General features: G+C 50.5%; 1 protein-coding gene across 5 annotated transcripts in view; it reads right to left on the bottom strand.

The window, feature by feature from the left end:
- Nucleotides 1-20,360, bottom strand: part of LOC147884356 (E3 SUMO-protein ligase SIZ1-like) — a 47,916-nt gene that overhangs the window by 17,429 nt on the left and 10,127 nt on the right. For all 5 annotated transcript variants that reach the window (XM_087399150.1, XM_087399148.1, XM_087399149.1 and 2 more), the window contains one exon: nucleotides 19,932-20,059. In XM_087399150.1, the coding sequence (XP_087255276.1) occupies nucleotides 19,932-20,059 (128 nt within the window). The remainder of the gene's footprint in view (nucleotides 1-19,931; nucleotides 20,060-20,360) is intronic.

Genomic DNA, 20,360 nt, shown 5'->3' with positions numbered 1-20,360 from the left:
CTTACAACTGGGGCATTTCACATCCCATTGGGCATCCACATATCTTGCATAGCCTCTGCTGTGCATTGCTCTCACTAAACCTAGCAAAAGGCATCCATCTCTTTTCCAGATTGACTGCACTCAGCCTGGAACTGTTACTAGCAGCCCACTTAGCCACTCAGCTCCCCACAGCTGTCACGAGTGCCCAATTAGTCATCCATTTGCTCAAAGCAGAACAGGAAAGCATACAAGAGCTTTCTCCACTGTCCAGGACCCTATTGGTCAGCATACATCCCGAGACATCAACTCGTTTCCCAAAAAAGAGCTGGCATCACAACACAGCAAACACTATGGCAGTCACACCTGTACCATCCCTCTGGGGGTTCCAGGGATACTTCCCATTCCAAGCATGGATTCCCGACCCCAGCCTACTCATCAGCAGCGAGGCTGTACTCAAGATGTGCTCCATCAAGCATAGTTAAAGAGCATCCATTTCAGGTCCAAAACTCTTGCACTCAGCTTAGGCCTGTTCCTAGCAACCAATACCTGGTCACACAGACTCCCTTAGCTGCCTTGAGTGCCCTCTTAACCATTCATCTGCTCAGGACAAGGATTAAGCAAGGATATACAGCTAGCATCCATTGGCAAGGCTTCACACTCTGGTAGGCATCAATGCCCCATGCTTACACTTTGTTATGCATTGCTCTCACCAAGCTTAATAGTAAGCATTTAATTCTGATTTAACAAATGGCACTTAGCCCAAAACTATTTCTAGCATCCTTACCAGGCCACACAATCCCACATAATTATTACCAGGGCCCACATGGCCATTTATCTGCTCCGAGCAGAGAAATGAAGCATACAAATACAGCCAACATCAAAGGAATTGCCCTTCGTTGGCCAGCCAATTCCAAGGAAATAGAATCAGCTCATAGTCTATAGACAGCTAGAGCACCCAGGTAGAGAACCACCACTCCATACTGCCACGTAAGGAATAGCCCGTACTCTCTAATACGTACAGACCCGTTCAGCCAACTTGTAAGCTGCCCATACACCACTAGCATGCTGCCCCGTACAAAGGCTGTAAGCATCACGTGCGGAGGCCCTACATCTATCACACAAAAGAAGCCCATACTTCCATACGTAACAATCTGTACTGTACGTACGTACTGCATCCTGTGAGCACCCGTACAAGGATAAACCGCAGCCTTTCAGTAGCCCGCATTGAGTCCGTACACCCATACGTTACCAGCCGCCCACACCTGTGTCAAGGAGCAAGCACCATCCATACGCTCCCGTACGTCCGTACGCTGATGACCATCCGTGCCATCCTCCTCTTCAAACTCGAAGCTAAGTCATCATACCAAATCCCGTCGATCCCTTCGCCCAACCCATGAGCTCTCACATGCTCTGCCGTACGTTCATCGACCCGTCTGATAACCAGCCAGCCCGTGACGTATTTCTTTTCCTGTGCCCCTGTCAGGTCTTTCCAAGGTAATCCTTTCCAAAATGGTTTTGCATGGGCATGCCACGTGGCAGCCCACGTTTCCATTTTCCCCCTTGGGCTTTAGTTTGCCCCCAAGCTTCCTATGTGGTCAGTCCAATGACCAACTTGAAAGGCATTTGCCCCTTGCCCCTTCTATGGGGTCCATTCCAATGGCCCAACCTTGGATCCTTAGGGCTTTTTGCCCCCCTCTTGGACCCAACCACCATTTTTGTCCCCAAGGCATTTATTGCTAGGGGTTTCTAGCATTCCAAGCAACCCATGACCTCGCTCTTTGTTTTCCCAGGGTCCTACCCACATGTAGGCCAACATGCATGCACCAGAAATCACGCCCTCGTGACAATGTCTTCTCCTCGTGAATCTCACCATTGAGGAATGCGGCTTCATGTCCATCTGCAACAGTGGGCAACCATGATGGGCTGCGAAAGGCAGCATGTCGTAATGGTTGTGATGCGGGCTTTAGGAGCAAAAGTCTCATCATAGTACCCCTTTGCCCCTAACTTGGCTTGGTACTCGTCCAACCATTACATCGGATCCCCGCAAACCTAAGGCGAGGCCACCACCAAGCCCACCTCCTCTCCCAAGCAATTGTGTCCCATACGACAAATCCCACCAATGTAGGGATTGACAAGCCTTAGATCTACTCTAGGTCCTGGTGTCCCACAGAGTCTCATCCAAATGTGGGATCCCCAAATATGAGCCCATGGCTCATATAGACTCACCCAAGGTTGTCCCTAACTTTAGGGTACCCGCACACTGGGTGTAAAATAACCTTAACCTTGAGTTCACCAACGCCTTTAAATGGGTCATGCGCTAGGACCTAACGCCATTCTAGTGTCAGCTCATATTATGTCCTTAGGGGGACATAACAAAGGAGGTGTATGTTGAGCAGCCTCCAGGCTTTGTGGTAAAGGGGCAGCACTTAATATGCAAATTGATAAATGCATTGTACGGGCTGAAACAAGATCTTGGTATCATAAGATTGATTAGCTTAACCACATGTATAAGGTGATCTTGCTGAAGAAGTGAAATGAAAGGATGAAGCTGAACACGAAATGAGAATGCTTGCTTGCTTGCTTATGGAATGAAGAAAGGTGAGGTCCATATGTAGGCACCTCTACATGAGCCACCAAGCTCCACAATCATCTCCTCAATCAGCTCCTAGAATCTCTCAATCATCCTATGTGGCATCTACCACCACCTAACAGTGCTTATGGGCACCTAACTGTGCCTCTAGCACACACACACATAGAACCCAGGGTGTGCCTGGGGCATACACCTTGAGATATCCCATCATACTCCCCCCCAAGGGAATGCCTCAGGCTATGTCAAGGATACATCTAGTCTCATAGTTTCTCATGCCATCTCATGGTGGTCAAGGATAAATCTATGGCCAGGATCTCACGCTAGCAAGGGGTTCCCAAGGGTGTGAAGTAAACAAAAGGGATACATAAGACCTTCCAAAGGTTATCTCCCCTGCATGTACATGCACACGATGTCTGCGGGAGGTACCATGGAGCAAAACACATACACATGGCCTACATCATATGGTGACCAGAGGTGTTTACAAAGAACACAATAGTTTATTCCATTCATTTTGGAGGACTATCCAGGCAGAGTACCTTGACTCAACATAAAAAAGAGATCTGGAGCATATATGGAGATGGTTCAAAAAGCATAATCATCATAGGAGGCCTTATCTTGTGGAGGCACATCAACTGAAAGTAAATTGGCAGTTTTTGGTTTTGTAGTTGCTTTCTTTTTGGCTTTACAAAACTTTTCATGGTGATTGTTTTTGCCACAATATTTGCAAGGATTGATCTTGAAGCAATCTTTTGAGAGGTGATTAGTCTTCCCACAATGTTTGCAAGGTGAAAACTTGCCCTTTTGAGTTTTTATGGCATAGGCTGTGCATTGCCTCTTCGGAGTTCCATGTGTCTTTCTTCTTCTTGAAGAGCAGTAATAAGACCTTCAAAAGTAGGATTAGGAAGATTTTTCAATGTGGTAACAACATGATCATAATCTTCAGGCATACTTTTGAGCAATACTGCCATGGCATCATCTGTAGTGATTGGAGAGTTGATAGAAGCAAGTTGAGTCATGAGACTCCGCATGTGATTGACATGGGCAGCCAAGGGAGTGCCACTAGCCATCTTCAATTCAAAGAAAGCAATCTTAAGTGACAATTTTGAGATGTGAGAGCTAGCACCAAAAATAATATCAAGCTTCTGCCAAGCTTCAGAAGGAGACTCCAAATCCGAAATGTGATGAATATAGTCATCTCCTAAGCCAAGAGCAATAATGCCATAGGCTTTCTCCTCTCTAGCAGGATCTCGTGCCGGGCGTGTAGGAGCTGAGGATTCTCCAGCATTAGAGGCTGTTGAAGAAGAAGTTGAAGCAGGTTTGACAAGCCCCCAGAGGTTTTTCCTCATCAATGCAAACTTAACTTTCATCTGCCATGTGTGAAAGCCTTTACCATTGAACTTATCCATATTCAAGAAGGTAGCCATGAGAGGGTCTAACCCAAAATGGGCAGTGTCTACTCTCTTACAAGGCTATAAAGAGTTGAAAAGCTTCAAAGTACAAGCATTTAGTGTAGCAAAGACTTGTAACCAAATTCCATACTACAAATCATAATGGAAATGATGCTTCAACTTGCATGCTTCATAGAGGTGGCTAAATGAAAGTATTCCAAGAAAATCCAAGTATAGCAACCTAAAGGAAAGTTGTAGCCACAATTGTACTGATGCTATTCAACACTTTAAAACATCAGAAATGCTAAAGTAGCATCTAATGTATAGCATCAAACTCACAACATTGTCAAAACAGTCCAAAACAGAGGCCTGAACTTGGAGAACTTGTATCTCACTCTTCAAAGCAAAGAAAAGAGGGCTTTCTAGGTAGAAACAAAGCTGGTATGCCAGAGAAGAGCCACTGAGGAAGAGAGGCGAAATTACGCGTCATGTCGCCATAGCCAGCAGCTTGAAAGTCGACTGGTTTTTCGGCTGTTTCTCCCTCCCTGGTGGACCATTTCCCTTCAAATCTGGACAGGAGCTAGCTCATACTGTTGTGCAAGCTTGGCTTAGAGGAATTTTGGAATGGCTGCAGTCGAATTGAACGAAATGAACAATGGATTTACAAGTGCAACAATTCCAGCTCCTGCGAGCCCTCGTCCTCCTCGCCATCGCGACTACCTCCCCCTAATTCCCTCTTCCGCCCGTCGCCTCGCCATCGCCTCCTCTTCTCTCCCCCCCCCACCCCCCACTCCTCGCGCGTCTATCTCTCCCTCTCTGTCGCCTACCTCCTGCTCGAGCTCGCACAAGCTGTCCTCTCCCCCCTGTTCAGAACTTCGCCGCGCTCAGAGTCTGCCCATTCAGCTCGTCGCTGCCGCCGCCTGCTCGTATCTCAGGTGTCTCCCCCGTCCAGCTGCTCGAAGCTCCACCCAGCTGCTCGAAGCTCCGCCCAGTTGCTCGAAGATCCCTGCTCGCTGCAAATCGTGTGGCAGCCCGCCTGTTGCCTGGAAGACCCCTCCCCCTGGCTTGGCCTTGTATCTCGGTGGTAGCCTCTTCCTTCTTTGGAGTTCTCGCAGTTTGTCTTTGCGGTATGGTGGCTCCCTGCCCGGAACCGGAGGCCCAGCCGGACCCCCCCTCTCCATTAGCCTACCGCATGATTTTGACAGAGCGGCAGTCATCCCTGGTGAAACAGGCTACCAATGACTTTGCCCACACTTCCGTTTATGGCAGAGTCATTGGGCACTCTCCCTCCAGGGCAGCCATCAGGGATTGGCTACAGTCCACCCTTGTGCTAGAGGATAGCCACATTGAGGAGGTGGCCCTTATGGGAAGGGGCATCTTCTGGCTCAAGCTCTCCACTGCGAGAGCTACGAGCAACCTGATTGCTTGTTCCCCCACATCAGTGGATGGGAAGATCATCATGATAGTCCCTTGGTACCGAGGCTTCAGTGCAGCGGACTTTGATGCTCGTTTCCGCATACCTCGCCACCTAGTGACACTAGTACTTCTAGGCCTTGCTGCTGAGTTGCGGCCGATAGTCAGGGACCTGGGTGCCCACTTTGGTTGGGTGATGCATGACACTTTTGTCGACACGGTTGCTGCGGCAGGAGCTCCCACAGTCCGCGTGGCTGTGGCAGATCCTGCGTCCCTCCCTGCAGAGATCGAGGTTGTGACAGATGCTGGCATCATTACTCAGTGCATGGTGGTCACAGGACAACCAGGCCACTGCCTGCGTTGTCATGGTTTTGGACACCGTGCTTCTCCAGCCCCTCTCGGCCCCCCCCGCCCCCTCCCCCCCTCCAGGCAGCCACGCCAGGCAGAGCAGAGGCAGCACGAGTCCAGTCCAGAGGTGGTTGGTGGCTGGACCGAGGTCAGAAGGAAAAGGGGAAAGAATAAGAAGAATTCTGACAAAGGCAAGGAGGCAGAGGGTACCCAGCCTGCAGCAGTGCCTCAGAGACCTGACAGGCAGCCGCCCCAAGGTCTAGCGAGAGCTTCTTCTTCGGCTGCTACCCACCCCCCGCAGCATCAGGTCCCCCATCCTCCCTGTCCCCAGCCCCCCCTCCCCCAGCCCCAGCCCCAGCCCCAGACGCAGTCCCCTCCTACCGCCCCCCAGCCTCAGCCCCCGCCTCTTCCTCTTCAGCCCCAGCCCCATCCCCCCCCGCCCCTCTCAGCTCTCCCGCAGCATCATCTTCACAGGTGTTATCTCAGCCGCGTGCAGCTCCTACTCCCCCACCTCCGCCCCCCCAGCTAGACGCTTCAGTGGAGTCAGTGTGTCCTACCCCGCAGCTTTCTCCCCCCTCCTCCCCCCTGGTAGGGCACCCCGAGACTTCACCACCCCAGGAGCAGCCTTCCTTGTCTGCTAGCCCGACCCCCTCAGTCGCAGATTTTGGCGGGCCTCAGCTCCAGGAGAGAGAGCTCCCACGCGACTTCTACAGGTCCGGACCCTGGGATTACTTGGATGTGGCCGACCTCGGGACCTTCGCAACTTGCCTTGACATCAGTATCTTCTTGCTCCGCAAAGGGACGGATGGGAAGATCGCAGCCTTGGCCCCGAGGGATGGGCCCAGCTTTGCCTTCACTTTTCTCAGCGACGGCACCGAGAGTTGGACAGACGACTCGGTCTGGGAGGCTCTCAGGGAGCAGACACACGCTCAGATTAGCTCCTGGATAGGCCCGACGGGTGGACAGCTTCTCGAGACCCAATGGTCCGAGGGTGACGTGCGCCTACGGTGGCGATGCGTCGCCAAGCGTTTCAGGTTGATTGTGATCCTCAAGCCCCCTCTGCCTTGGCACCTCCCACAGGATGTCAGAGTCTGGACAGCACAGAAACTTTGCGCCTTCTACGGGATGACAACCTCAGAGATCTCGAGCTGGCTCAAGAAAGCGTTCGTCCATGGCACCAAAGGCCTCACGCCTTTGCTCAGAGTTTTGAAGAACGGGCAGGATGACCCCGCCTCCCCCTCAAAACCCTCACAGAAGCGTCTGCGCCTTCATTCCGGACAGCCACCCTCTTCATCGACCTTGACCGCGAGCAGACAGTTGTTCGCAACCTACCAGTCTACGCCATGAGCTTACACATCGTTTCCTGGAATGTGAACGGGTTTCATTCTTCTGGCACCCGTGGTCCTAGGAAGCTTATCTTGAGACAGGAACTTCAGCCGGCGGTGATTGGTCGCTTGGATATGCTCCTGCTCCAGGAGCATAAGCTTTCAGTGGCTCATACCAGTAGTTGCGGGAAGATCCTCCCTGGGCGCTCTCACACTTACTGGGAGCCCTCGATCGGTGAACAGGGGAGGAGTGGCGGTGTCTGCACGTCCGTCTACGAGTCGCTTGCCCAGGGGGTTTTTGACCATGGTACGTTGATCCCAGGCCGTGCGCTGTGGGTTGGCCTAGAGTTGGAGGGCTCCAGAATAGGAGTCCTCAACATTTATGCACCCACAGATCTCCGTCACAGAGCCACCTTTTGGAGGACACTTACAGAGCTTCTCCCAGACATGAATTCGTGGATTGTTGGAGGGGACTTCAACAATCTCGAGACCATGGAGGACCAGCAGGGCAGAGGACCAGAGTTTACAGGCATAGCTCAGGCAGAGCAGTCCGCGTGGGACTCCTTTCTCTTTGCGATAGGAGGGAGGGACAGCTGGAGAGACCCTGCCTTCCGTCGATGGCAAGGGAGCTTGGACTTCTCATGGGGTTTCCGCAGGGAAGGGGGCAGACTCCTGGAGAGATTGGACAGATTTTATGTCAGTGATTGGGCCATCGGCAGAGGTGGTCAGGTGGGTGTAGTGCCAGGGACGACGCTCTCCGACCACGCGCCAGTGCTCTTGACACTAGACTCGGTAGCTCAGTCCCTTGCCCCCGTTCGTGCAGGATTCCTGATTCCATCTTTTCCAGGGAGGAGGTGCACAATCGTATCGGTAGCCTTTGGGACAGAGATTGGGGCGAGTGCGAGGATTTGGCAGAGGCGGTGGCTCAAGCTCTGCAGGAGTCCAGCCAGATTTGCCAGCTAGCAGCCCTTCAGATTCGTCAGGAGTGGTGGGGCAGAGAGAGAGCTCTTCGTAGGGACCTCGCCTCCATTCAGCGGCTCCAACAGGCAGCTCCGGGTTCGGAGGAGCTTCGTCTCCAGGCCCTTCGAGCCAGAGCCCTTCTTGAGGAGACTCTCCAGCGACGCTCGGAGTTTTCTTATCACGCCTCCCTCTCTTACTGGGCTAGGAAGGGAGACAGGATGAGCAGAGAGTTCTTCAGGACTCATGGTCAGAGGGCAGCAGGAGACCAAATCCGGAGTCTTAGGACAACGGAGGGTCATATCACTACCGACCAGGAGGAGGTCATGGGGTTGGCTACCGACTTCTACAAAACTCTCTTCCAGCAGGAGCAGCTTGCCCCCCGCACCAGACGTTCCCGCGAGGAGGTGTGGAGGCACACTCCGGCCCTTGTTCAGCCCAGCATGCAGGCGACGCTGATGGCCCCGTTCACCACCGTCGAGATGCAGGAGGCCTTGATGGCTATCGACGGGCAGAAATGCCCTGGTGAGGATGGGCTCTCTAGAGCTTTCTTCACTTCATTCTGGGATCAGATCCATCAGCCCCTTCTTGCAGCTCTCCAGAAGATTTTCAGCAGCGGCCAGATGCCAGAGAGCCTCTCTTCGGGATTGATTTGCCTCATCCCGAAAGGGGGAGATCGGTAGGAGATCCGTCAGTGGCGCCCGATCACTCTCCTCACCACCGCCTACAAAATCCTTGCCAAAATGATCAGCGCCAGAGTTCGATCACTACTTCCGGACCTCATCCATGACACTTAGACAGGCTTTGTCCAAGATCGCAGTATTCTAGATAATGTCTTCACCTTCTCAGAGGCGACGGAGTGAGATCAGCACAGCGGGCTTCATTTAGCCATCCTACTTCTCGACTTTGAGAAGGCTTACGATCGAGTGGACTGGTCCTTCTTGGAGGGTACTCTCGAGAGACTTGGATTCCCAGTGGGCTGGATTCACGGCATCTCAGCGTTATACAGGACAGCTTCCAGCAGGGTCATCATCGGCGGCAGGATGGGAGAGCGATTTCATTTGGAGAGATCAGTGCGTCAGGGTTGCCCACTTGCTCCTTACCTGTTTCTCTTCTTCGCCGAGGCGATGACGCACTATCTTCGAGCTAGGACGACAGGGATTCGGGTGTTCACCTTCCCATCACGGAGGACTCTGAGCTCCTGGACTCGGAGTATGCAGACGACACGGCGTTGTATGTACTAGATGATGAGATGACGCTGGAGAGGGTGAGGCTGGCCTTAGAGGTCTTCTGTTCGGCAACCGGTGCGAAAATCAACTGGAACAAATCAGTTGGTTTTCTCACAGACCCGAGGGCCTGCTCACAGTGGGGGAGGTTTTTGGGTTTCAGATGGATCCCGCGGGGGTAGACTACTAGATACCTCGGTTTTCAGGTTGGCCTGGACATTACGCCAGCTCAGCAGTTTCTCCCAGTGCTAGATTCCATACGACGGAAGCTGGCTTTTTGGAGCACTGCTAAGCTCTCTCTTGCAGGTCGAGCCCTTGTGGTCAATCAGGTTCTCTTGGCCACGGCCTGGTATGTGGCCTCTTGTTGGTGCTTCTCGCGGTCTTGCGTGGCACAGCTCAGGAGGATGGTTCGGAACTTCCTGTGGTCCGGAGGGGATCGTCTCAGAGATACCAGAGCCAGGGTAGCCTGGCAGACACTCATTCTCCCGCAGGCGGAGGGAGGCTTAGGAGTCATTGATCCAGAGCTCCAGAGTCAGGCCCTGCTGGGCAAGTTAGTTATCCGCGGTTTGATCCCGAGGGGGCAAACGTGGAAGCTGCTACTTCAACAGGGGATCAGTTCTTGCACCCCGCGCCGAGGAGAGTGGCTGCCGTCCCTCAGGTGGATCTTTACCTCTGCACCGCTTACCCGCCCCCATTCCCCGCTCATTCGTAGCCTGCTCACTATTTGGAGGCGACTTCGTCTCAGCCTCATCCAGCCGCCTCCTAGCAGTCAGGAGGAGATCGACCATCAGCGGCTCATCTGGAACGGTCAGGTCAGAGATGTCTCGGGCCTTCAGCTGGGGGAGAGGTCGCATATCTCGTGGGATGGCTGGATGCGGGGGCCCGCTCGGTCCCTTCGAGTTTGGAGGGACACTTACATGCACTTGGAGACAGCTGCACTGCACTTGCAGCCGCAGCAGGGGCGTCTGTGGTGCTCAGGCGAGGCGCACAGAGATAGATGGAGCAATTCCTGCCCGCTGGTTGGCACCACCGGAGATTCAGATCCTCATGCCTGGTGATGCCCGCTGGCTTGGACAGCTCACCCCCCGTGGCATCCCACTGGTTGTCGCAGGTCGGCTAGCCGACACCTCTGTCTCCTTCGCCGTTTTGGATGACGGCCGACTCAGGAGAGAGGGTGCGCTCATCGACCCCCTTCTCCCGTGGCAGAGGGTTCGTGTTGTAGGCCTCTTGGGAAAGGTTTGGCAGGTTGATCCTAGAGTAGAGCAGGATCAGTTGCAGTTGTGGCGTCTCTGGCTTTGGGAGGGGCGGGCCCTTTCAGAGCTTGACTGGGACCCAGAAGAGTGGAGATGGCCAGAGGTTGTGGCAGACCAGGGGCCGACCCCTTTCTTCGCATACAGTGCGAAGCTCGGCAGGAGCGTTCTCGGGAGGATGCAGAGCAGACCGCCCACCCAGCGGCCCAGATGGTATGCTCAGGGTATTTCCAGGCTATTTCTTCAGGCCTTCTGGAAGGCCTTGTGGGAGAGTTGGCGGCCGCGGAAGATTTCCTACTTCCTTTGGCTACTCGCCCACAAGGGACTTCCAGTGGGGAGCTGGTTGCGGCAGTTTGGTCAGAAGGGACTCTGTCAGATTTGTCATGAGGACGAGGAGTCACCAAAACACTGCCTGTGGAGCTGCACTCGCGCCCAGGAAGTGTGGAGGTGGGCTTTCGAGATCCTCACTCGTGCAGAGCCGGAGCTAGGTTTGATCACTTGGGGCGCATTCTGCTGGTGCAGTACCATACTTAGCTATCACCAGATGTTCGAGGCAGGCCCGCAGGACCCTATGTTCCTCATCACCCAGGGGACTTGGGGGCCGCTTGAGGGCATCCCACAGCATTTGGCAGAGGTGGACACAGGATCTCAGGTGAGGCAGCCAGTTTGGGAGATTATTGGCAGCATCGTTGGATGGCACATTTGGACCTCGCGCTGCGCGCAGATCCTCGGAGGTACCTCACCCTCGATTGCCCAGATCATGGCCGACATCTGGAGCGAGATTATCCACACGCTCAGAGGTCAGTGGGACCAGATCCAGGGGGACTCCCGGGCCGGCCGGGAGAAGTGGAGACGTTTCCTCCGAGATTGGGATACGCAGGGCCTCTTCTTCGAGCATACATCTCAGGGCCTTTAGTGGCGCTACTCACCGCCTCTCTGGCTATTTACTCACACCCGCCTGATCCCTCCATGAGAAAGAGCTTTTGATTCCTCTTAGGGCTGCGTCCGATTTGTGAATGCAGCCCCGTCAGCTGCAAAACTGACCCCATGTATTCTTGTTTCTCGAAGTAATATAATCAGCACTGTTTTTTTCCCCAAAAAAAAAATGAACAAAATGGCGTCAAGAAGAAGGCGACTGTTGCGCAGTTTCGTGGGCACCATTGTCTAATTCCTCTGACGTGGAAGTTCGCCCATATGAAGGGTCTCTCCAGCCAGAAGGACCCTGGGAATGGTTGCTTGTAGATAGAGAACTCAGCCCTCCAAGTGGTTGGGCAGAAAGGGGCAAAATGGAGAGGAAGGTGAAGAAGAAGAAGAAGATGAAGAAGATGACATGGCACAAATGGGCTCAAGGAGGATCATAGTGCTCTGATACCATGTTGAAGAAGTGAAAGGAAAGGATGAAGCTGAACACGAAATGAGAATGCTTGCTTGCTTGCTTATGGAATGAAGAAAGGTGAGGTCCATATGTAGGCACCTCTACATGAGCCACCAAGCTCCACAATCATCTCCTCAATCAGCTCCTAGAATCTCTCAATCATCCTATGTGGCATCTACCACCACCTAACAGTGCTTATGGGCACCTAACTGTGCCTCTAGCACACACACATAGAACCCAAGGTGTGCCTGGGGCATACACCTTGAGATATCCCATCAGATCTTACCTTGCTGTTATATTATATGTTGATGACCTTATCATCTCTGAAAACCATCATAGAATGATAGGAGATATACAGGTTATGCTTCAAAACAATTTGAGATGACAGATCTTGGTGAGATTCATTACTTCCTCGACATGGAGATTCAATGGATGGCTGATGGAATTTTTCTTAGCCAGCATAGGTATTGTCTAGAGCTTTTGGAGAGATTCTGAATGGCAGATTGCAGTCCAGCAGTTACTCCCATGGATCCAGGGAGTAAGCTTTCCAAATACGACTCTTCTCCCATTGTGGACGGCACACGATATCATCAGTTGGTATGGAGCCCTATCTTTTGGTGCAGGCTGCTGGATGCTGCAGTACAGCAGCCCTCACTGGCAGGGAGCTGACCCTGCCAGAGGGGACATTATATCGGACAGGGTATGGTCGCCCAGCAGCAGGCTGGTCAACTGACACATCCCAGCACTCCTGATCTGCAAAATAACCACACTCAACATCAGAACTGAGCAGGCTGCTCACCACCCAACCGTGACATCTACAGGATGTGATCCCGAATCAGAAGATGTCCCCCCGAGCCACGAGCTGAGCTACCGGCACGAACTCCCAATCAGATCCAAACCAGCCTGGTGTCCCATACCACCAGGTGGCGCTGTGAAGCCCTGGATCTGCCACTGGGCCTTGGGCTACGCTAAGATGCAGGCGCGTGTCCGCGACACAATCCAGGATCAGACCTAGCACCTGGGAACGAGACTTGCTCCCAACTGCGCACTGAGAACTGAACCCCCTGGGCCTCTTTTATAGACTCGGGCCCCGGCGCCAAAAATAGCGAAGACCTATAAATAGTTCATACCCTTGCCACTCAACCCGAGAATCAAGCCTGCCTAGCTCTAAGCCTCCCCAGGCTAACCTGAGCTAGTTCTGTGTAACTAGTACACGTCAGATACCGATCCATGCACATGACATACTCCCCCTCCTCTAAGAACTCACTCCTGAGTTCGCTAAGAAATCGGGAAATGTTCTTTGGAGGTTTTGTAATGTCTCCCATGTTGCATCCTCCTCAACACGATCCTTCCACTTAATCTTGTATTCCGTGATAGTACGATTTCGAATCTGTCTTTCACGGAATTCAAGAATAGATTCAGGTTCGTGAGGAATAAAAGTTAAATCTGTAACTTCTATAATCTCATGAGGAGAAACAATTTGATCATCTGCACCCAATACTTCTTTCAGTCTACTGACATGAAAGACTGGATGTACTTTAACATCAGGAGGCAATTCTAGTCGATATGCAACTGGTCCAATTCTTTTAATGACCTTGAATGGGCCACAGTATCTGGGGGATAATTTCGGAACCAAACCAGTACTTAGGCTCTTGGATTCCTTAGGAATTCTCAAATATACCATCGTTCCTTCAGAGAACTCTCTAGGTGAACGATGTCTATTAGCATAAAATCTGTCCCGATCTTGGGCACTTCTAATAGACTCCTTGGCAAACTGCAACATTTCCTGCATGTCTTGCAAGAAGTTCTTAGCAGCATCATTTTGAATCCCTTTTAATCCAACCATAACTGGTGACTTAGGTTGAAACCCGTACATAAGCATAAAAGGACTATAACCTGTACTAGAATGCTTTGCACTGTTGTAAGCAAATTCAATCATGGGTAGATAATCTTCCCATGAAGACTGTCTCTTAGATACATATGCCCGAAGTATGTCTTCAACCAACTGGTTGACCTTCTCTGTACTGCCATCGGATTGTGCATGATCCGAGGAACTCATACTTAGAGTAGTTTCCAACTTCTCAAATACAAGTGTCCAGAAGTTACTTGTAAACTTTGAGTCCCTGTCACTGACTATGTCAGATGGCAAACCATACAGCTTGAACAAGTGGTCCACAAACTCGTGAGCCAACTGAACAGCTGAAATAGTTGTTCTTGTAGGTAAGAATCTAGCCATTTTTGTCAAACGGTCAACTATGACCCAAATAGAGTCATGACCCTTGCGCGTACGAGGCAAACCAGTAATAAAATCCATGGAAATACTTTCCCACTTATTACCTGGAATCTGTAATGGCTGTAATAAGCCCGCGCTCCTAAGGCGTTCAGCCTTAGTAACCTGACAAACTCGGCAACCTACCACATAGTTCTCTACAAATGCACGCATCTTAGGCCAATAAAAGGTATGCTTCACAAGAGACAGAGTCCTATGTATACCTGGATGTCCCGCACTAGGAGCATCATGACACTCCCAGAGAATCTTGGATTTTAGGTCCAGAACATCAGGTACACAAATCTTTTCATTCCGGAACAGCAAGCCGTTCCTAATCATCCACTGACCTCCCGCCGCCTGTATCCTAGGTGGCACAATCCCTGAGTCCTGGTCAACTATAGAGCTCCCATCCTGGACTCTCTGCCAATAAGAACTGAAATGACTATCAGTTGCGTATAGCCCTCTCAAGGATTGAAATAGGTCTGAGGATATTTCCGTAAATGACAAAGCATTTACAAACTTAACTCGACTTAAGGCATCCGCCACACTATTCAACGAACCCTTACGATAACGTATTTCGAAATCAAAATCCTGCATTAACTCTGCCCATCTTGCTTTCCTTCCTCTCAATTCTGATCCATCACACACATACTTGATTGACTGGTGATCAGTCAATACAAGGAACTTTGAACCATACAAGTAGTGTCTCCAAACCTTGAGAGCATACACTACCGCATAAAGTTCCTTCTCAAGTGTGGGCCAACGATACTGAGTGTCGTCTAGCTTCTTACTCTCAAAAGCTACAGGTCTACCTTCTTGGAATAGAGCGGCCCCAATCGCATAATCACTCGCATCGGCCTCTAAAACATAAGGCCGGGTAGGATCGGGTAATGCAAGAACGGGTGCTTCCTTGATAGATAACTTCAAGGTTTCAAAAGCCTTGTTCATTGCATCATTCCAAGGGATCGGTTGAGTAGACCTGCGTCCACGACCTTTCAATATGTTGGTCAAGGGTACCGTGATTTGTGAATAATCACGGACCGACTTCCGAAGAAATACCGTAAATCCTAGGAAAGAACGAAGTTGTTTCACAGTCTGAGGGATAGGCCATTCTAAAACCTTCTGGATACGATCCAGATCAATGCTAATACCTTCAGAAGAAATCTTGTGTCCTAAGTAAATGATCTCCTTCATAAAGAAGTCACATTTACTCATCTTGGCATAAAGCTTATGCTGTCTTAGAACAAGTAAGACAACCCGAAGGTGTCCTATATGATCCTCAAGCGTTTTACTATATACCAAGATATCATCTAAGAACACTACAACAAATTTGCCCAGATAATCCCTGAACAAATCGTTCATCATCTGCTGAAAAGTAGCAGGAGCATTGGTCAAACCAAAAGGTAATACGAGGAACTCGTAATGACCATACCTAGTCCGGAATGCGGTCCTATCTATGTGTTTAGCATAGATACGGATTTGGTGATAACCCGTACGCAAATCAATCTTAGTGAAATACTTCGCTCCGGCCAAACGGTCTATCAAATCATCAGAACGAGGTAAAGGATAGCGATTCTTAATTGTAACTTTATTAAGTCGTTTATAATCTATACACATCCTCCAGGAAGAATCCTTCTTCTTTCTCAAGAGGACAGGTGCACCCCAAGGAGATTTACTTGGGCGGATATAGCCCATATTCAGGTAATCCTGAAGCTGGATAGCTAACTCATCCTCCTCTACCTGGCTCATCCTATACGGTGGTACACTGATAGGTTGAGCCCCTGGGACTAAATCTATGCGATGATCTACTGCCCTTTCTGGAGGTAACCCTTCCGGCAGTTGAGCTGGAAATACGTCCTTAAAATTATCGAACAACGTTCTCAATTCTCGGTGTTCAAACACACTTAATTCATTTTTGTTAATTACCGAAACAATAAATGAAGAAAGTGGAATCAAAACACACTGATAGACATCATAATGAGAAGTGTTCAATATATTCCGAAGCTGCATCGCAGATACAATAGGTCCCTGAGAAGGGGTAATCTTATCACACCGAATACAAAATTGGGTGCCTTTGTCTTCAAAAGAAAGGGTATGCTCCGTCCATCCGATCTGGATATTGTGGGTTTTAAACCACTCTATCCCGATCAGCAAGTCTACATGCTCTAAATGCATAACGTAACATGTGAGAGCTCCCGTGTAGGCTTGAATCCGGATGGGAAGCGCTTCAACCTTGCGATCCCAAAACTGCTTCCCAGCTGGAAGCTGCATCTCGTAGGTGTGGTCGCTAGGTACTGTGGACAGCCCCATCTTCTGCACAAATTTGCAATTAACAAAATTGTGAGAGCTGCCCGGATCAAAGAGAATGTGAACCTGTTGGTCCCTAACTTCTCCATAAACTCGGAAAAGATCATGGGAACCAAACAACGAAGTATTAAAGGTACAATTACAAGAAAGGGGGCAGGTAATGACATTTACTGAAATACCTGTCATCGTAACCTGGTTGGCTCCCTTGGCTGCGGTACGCTGACCTGCCTGGAGCTTCGGTCCTAGCACTAATTTCTGGTTCTTCCGCTTAGGACACTCATTCTTCGTGTGGCCCCGCTCCTCGCAATAAAAACACCGGCCCTCTTTCTTGAGCTGTAGAGTGCGAAGGAAACGGGCCTTACCATTCTTCGCAGGAGTTAAGCTTTTCTTGGAGGCGTTGTCCGTAGACTTCGTCTCCCCAATACCAGTCGCATGCTGAAAGAACTTGCGTTTGTTCTTTCCGCTGGTCTCGGTAACTGTGGTTGTTTTAATACCGGCCATGGTATCATCATATATGCGCGCATATGTCATGGCCTCCTGCAATGTTGTGCACTTGTTATTCTTAATCTGTAACTTATAGGAGTCTGGCAAACCATCCACGAAAAAACCTAACAAGGTTACAGGATCCATTTTGGTGGCCCTGGTTTGCAGATCCCTAAATCTCTGAAGATAAACTTCAAAAGTTAAATTCAATTTTGACATATCGAGGGCTTTGAGCTTGCCGACGATATCATAGTCATCTTCCTTCTTCAGGAACTCCTTCCTGAAGATACCCTCAAATTCTGTCCAAGTGTCAGGCTTAGGCTGGAGTTCTTTCCACCAAAGCAAGGCTTTACCTGACATAAACCCTGCTGCTAGCTGAATCTTTTTCTCGTCTGGATAGGGGTGAAATTGGAAGTGAACTTGCCACTTGTGCAGCCAAGTGTCAACCACCTCCTTTGTTCTTGATTTCTGGTCACCTGGAAAGGGATCCGGAGTGATATTCGGGCCTAGCACGGAGGCCATGGCATCCACATGCGTGAGTGCCTGAACCGTGCTAGCCAGAAGAGTCAAGGTAGCTTGTATCCCTTGGAGTTGCTGTGTCAACCCCGACTGATTAGCGTTGACCTGCTCAAATTTACCATCTAGAGCAGTCGTGAACTCACTGAAGGCTTTCTTAGTGATCAGGTCGTCATAGAGACCCTGATCATCCTCTCCCACTGGAGTGTAATCTAATTCCTGCTCTCCCATAGTGAACTCGGGATTCGGAGCATCAGACATGGCTGAATACTAACTCGATTACAGGCTGAGAGAAATAAATAACTGAAACGGAGCACGGAGGGAGATGGAGTAGAAGAAAACCGTCCCAGATAAATCTGACAGAAAGGATGCTGAAATCTGGAAGACCACGAACCCTGGTGCCTCCCCGAATCTGCAACCGGATGCGCAGTCAATGGTGGAGGCTGTACGGACTGCTGACGTGGCCTGTACGGCTGCTGACGCAGTCCGTACGGTGGCTGTAGGTGCAGGCGCAGCTGCTGTACGGAGCAGCTGCAGGTACCGCAGGTGACAGTACAGTCCGTACAGGCTGTACGGCTGTAGCTGCAGCTGTACGGGCTGGTACTGGAGCCTTGGGAGCAGCGCTGGGCTGACGCAGGCAGGGGCTGCAGCAGAGGAGCTGATCGAAACTGGGCGAGGCGGGCTGGCGCAGATCTCAAGGTAAGATCTCGAAACTGGGGCTGCTTGGCTGCTTGTGGGTTGCCTAGCTCCCAGCCCCCACCTATATAGGGTGCAGGGCGGCCTAATTTGGAAGCTAGGCTTCCAAAGAAGGCTGAGCCCCTCCAGCTTTGGAGGGGTGCTTTTACGAAAAAAGCACCTGAGCCCCTCCAACTTTGGAGGGGTGCTTTTTCGCAAAAAAGCACCTTCCCCCTGCCCTTCTTCCTGCGCAGGCTGCACGCAGCCCTAGGCAGGCTGTTCGCAGCCTGTTGCGCAGGCTGTCCTGCCCCTACAGCCTCGCCTCTTCTACTCCCCGCATACTCTACTCCTAGGCTGTCAATTTCCTGCCCTACGCTCCTTCCTTTCTGCTCTCCTTCTCCTCCCTCAGACTTCTCTCTGTAGCCTTCAGATTTTTCGTTTCTATTTCACTCCTCTTCTTCTTCCTTTTCCAGATATTTCCTCACCCCTTCTACCCCAGGTAGACAGCAAATACGCAGCAGGAAATCTCGAATTTTAGGGCATACCTGGAAGAGAAATCCGTCAAATTTCTCGCATCAGAAGTTCCTACCTCAGGAGTTGGCTCTGATACCAACTGACACATCCCAGCACTCCTGAAACTCCTGATCTGCAAAATAACCACACACAACATCAGAACTGAGCAGGCTGCTCACCACCCAACCGTGACATCTACAGGATGTGATCCCGAATCAGAAGATGTCCCCCCGAGCCACGAGCTGAGCTACCGGCACGAACTCCCAATCAGATCCAAACCAGCCTGGTGTCCCATACCACCAGGTGGCGCTGTGAAGCCCTGGATCTGCCACTGGGCCTTGGGCTACGCTAAGATGCAGGCGCGCGTCCGCGACACAATCCAGGATCAGACCTAGCACCTGGGAACGAGACTTGCTCCCAACTGCGCACTGAGAACTGAACCCCCTGGGCCTCTTTTATAGACTCGGGCCCCGGCGCCAAAAATAGCGAAGACCTATAAATAGTTCATACCCTTGCCACTCAACCCGAGAATCAAGCCTGCCTAGCTCTAAGCCTCCCCAGGCTAACCTGAGCTAGTTCTGTGTAACTAGTACACGTCAGATACCGATCCATGCACATGACATCAACTGACTGGATGGTTGGCTGGCTGGCTCGGCCAACCCTAACTAGGTCGACCCACACCTGATCCAGTCGGCTGTCCTGGGGGCTCTTCCAGCCCCTATAAAACGCCGTCCACTCCAGCCTCTCCCGTGATCATTTCCCCCTCACCTCCAGTGCATTGTTGCCTAGTATTTTGTCTCGCATGGGAGCAGAGATCCGTTGCAATAGCATTCTCCTCAGTCTGAGGGAATTGTACAATGAGCCTTTTGTCCAGAGTCCACTCTTTTGTACTGCTATAATAAAATCCACTTCTGTATGACTCTGTTCTCTGTGTGTTTCTGAACTGAACCTATGCTAAGTAATCCTAGGAGAGGACTTCTCTATCATGTGCATCTCTCTCTGTCTTTCGACATGGGCTTGCCAGATCTACTTATTGGACACAGTTTCAGTGATAAACAACTAAAAGCTCTTACTAAAGCCTTATAATGACGTGATCCCAACAATCATGAGCCAACCAAAAAGCAATTCAGTGTGACCAACAAGAGCTGTCCCACAACTCTAGCAATATACACTAACTCCCAATACTGAAGTTACTCAAATGTAAGAACTCGATCAATATATTTTCATTTCTCTATTTGTAGATGAGTCAAGACCACAATCAGCTAGACATACTAAAAAATGATAGGATTATCAAAGAGCCTTCTCAAGAAAACTTACGGATCTCCAAGCTTAATACGACATATCTCACAATAAAATGGTGAAGGAAATTCTGGCTCCATTCCCTCCTTCTCTGGGATAACAACACAATTGATGTGTTGCCATACCATGCAATCCGGATCCTGACACTGCCATCAAGTTCAAAATCAAACCTTTAATTCATACACACATTTCAAAATACAGCATCACAATCATGATGTTACAAATGGAAGTTTGTCCAAACATATTCTAGAAGCCTATACCATGATGGTTTCCTTTAAGGACAAGTGTATTGAAAGTAAGGAAAGAACATGCAAAAGATGCATCCAAAACTAGCCAAGTGACAGACACGTCATGTAATTAGCATCACATATGCTTTATTTTCAGGCCTTGAACACAGTATGCCAGAGTGACTAAACCAAGTTCAAAGGCAGTAGCATCCTCTCGCAA

This window comes from Dipteris shenzhenensis, chromosome 27, assembly GCF_047967505.1.
Source record: "Dipteris shenzhenensis isolate YYH24624 ecotype China chromosome 27, Dip_SZ_1.0, whole genome shotgun sequence".
Taxonomy (NCBI): domain Eukaryota; kingdom Viridiplantae; phylum Streptophyta; class Polypodiopsida; order Gleicheniales; family Dipteridaceae; genus Dipteris; species Dipteris shenzhenensis.
The sequence above is the reverse complement of the archived record's forward strand: the minus strand, read 5'-3'. Positions and strand labels throughout refer to the sequence as shown.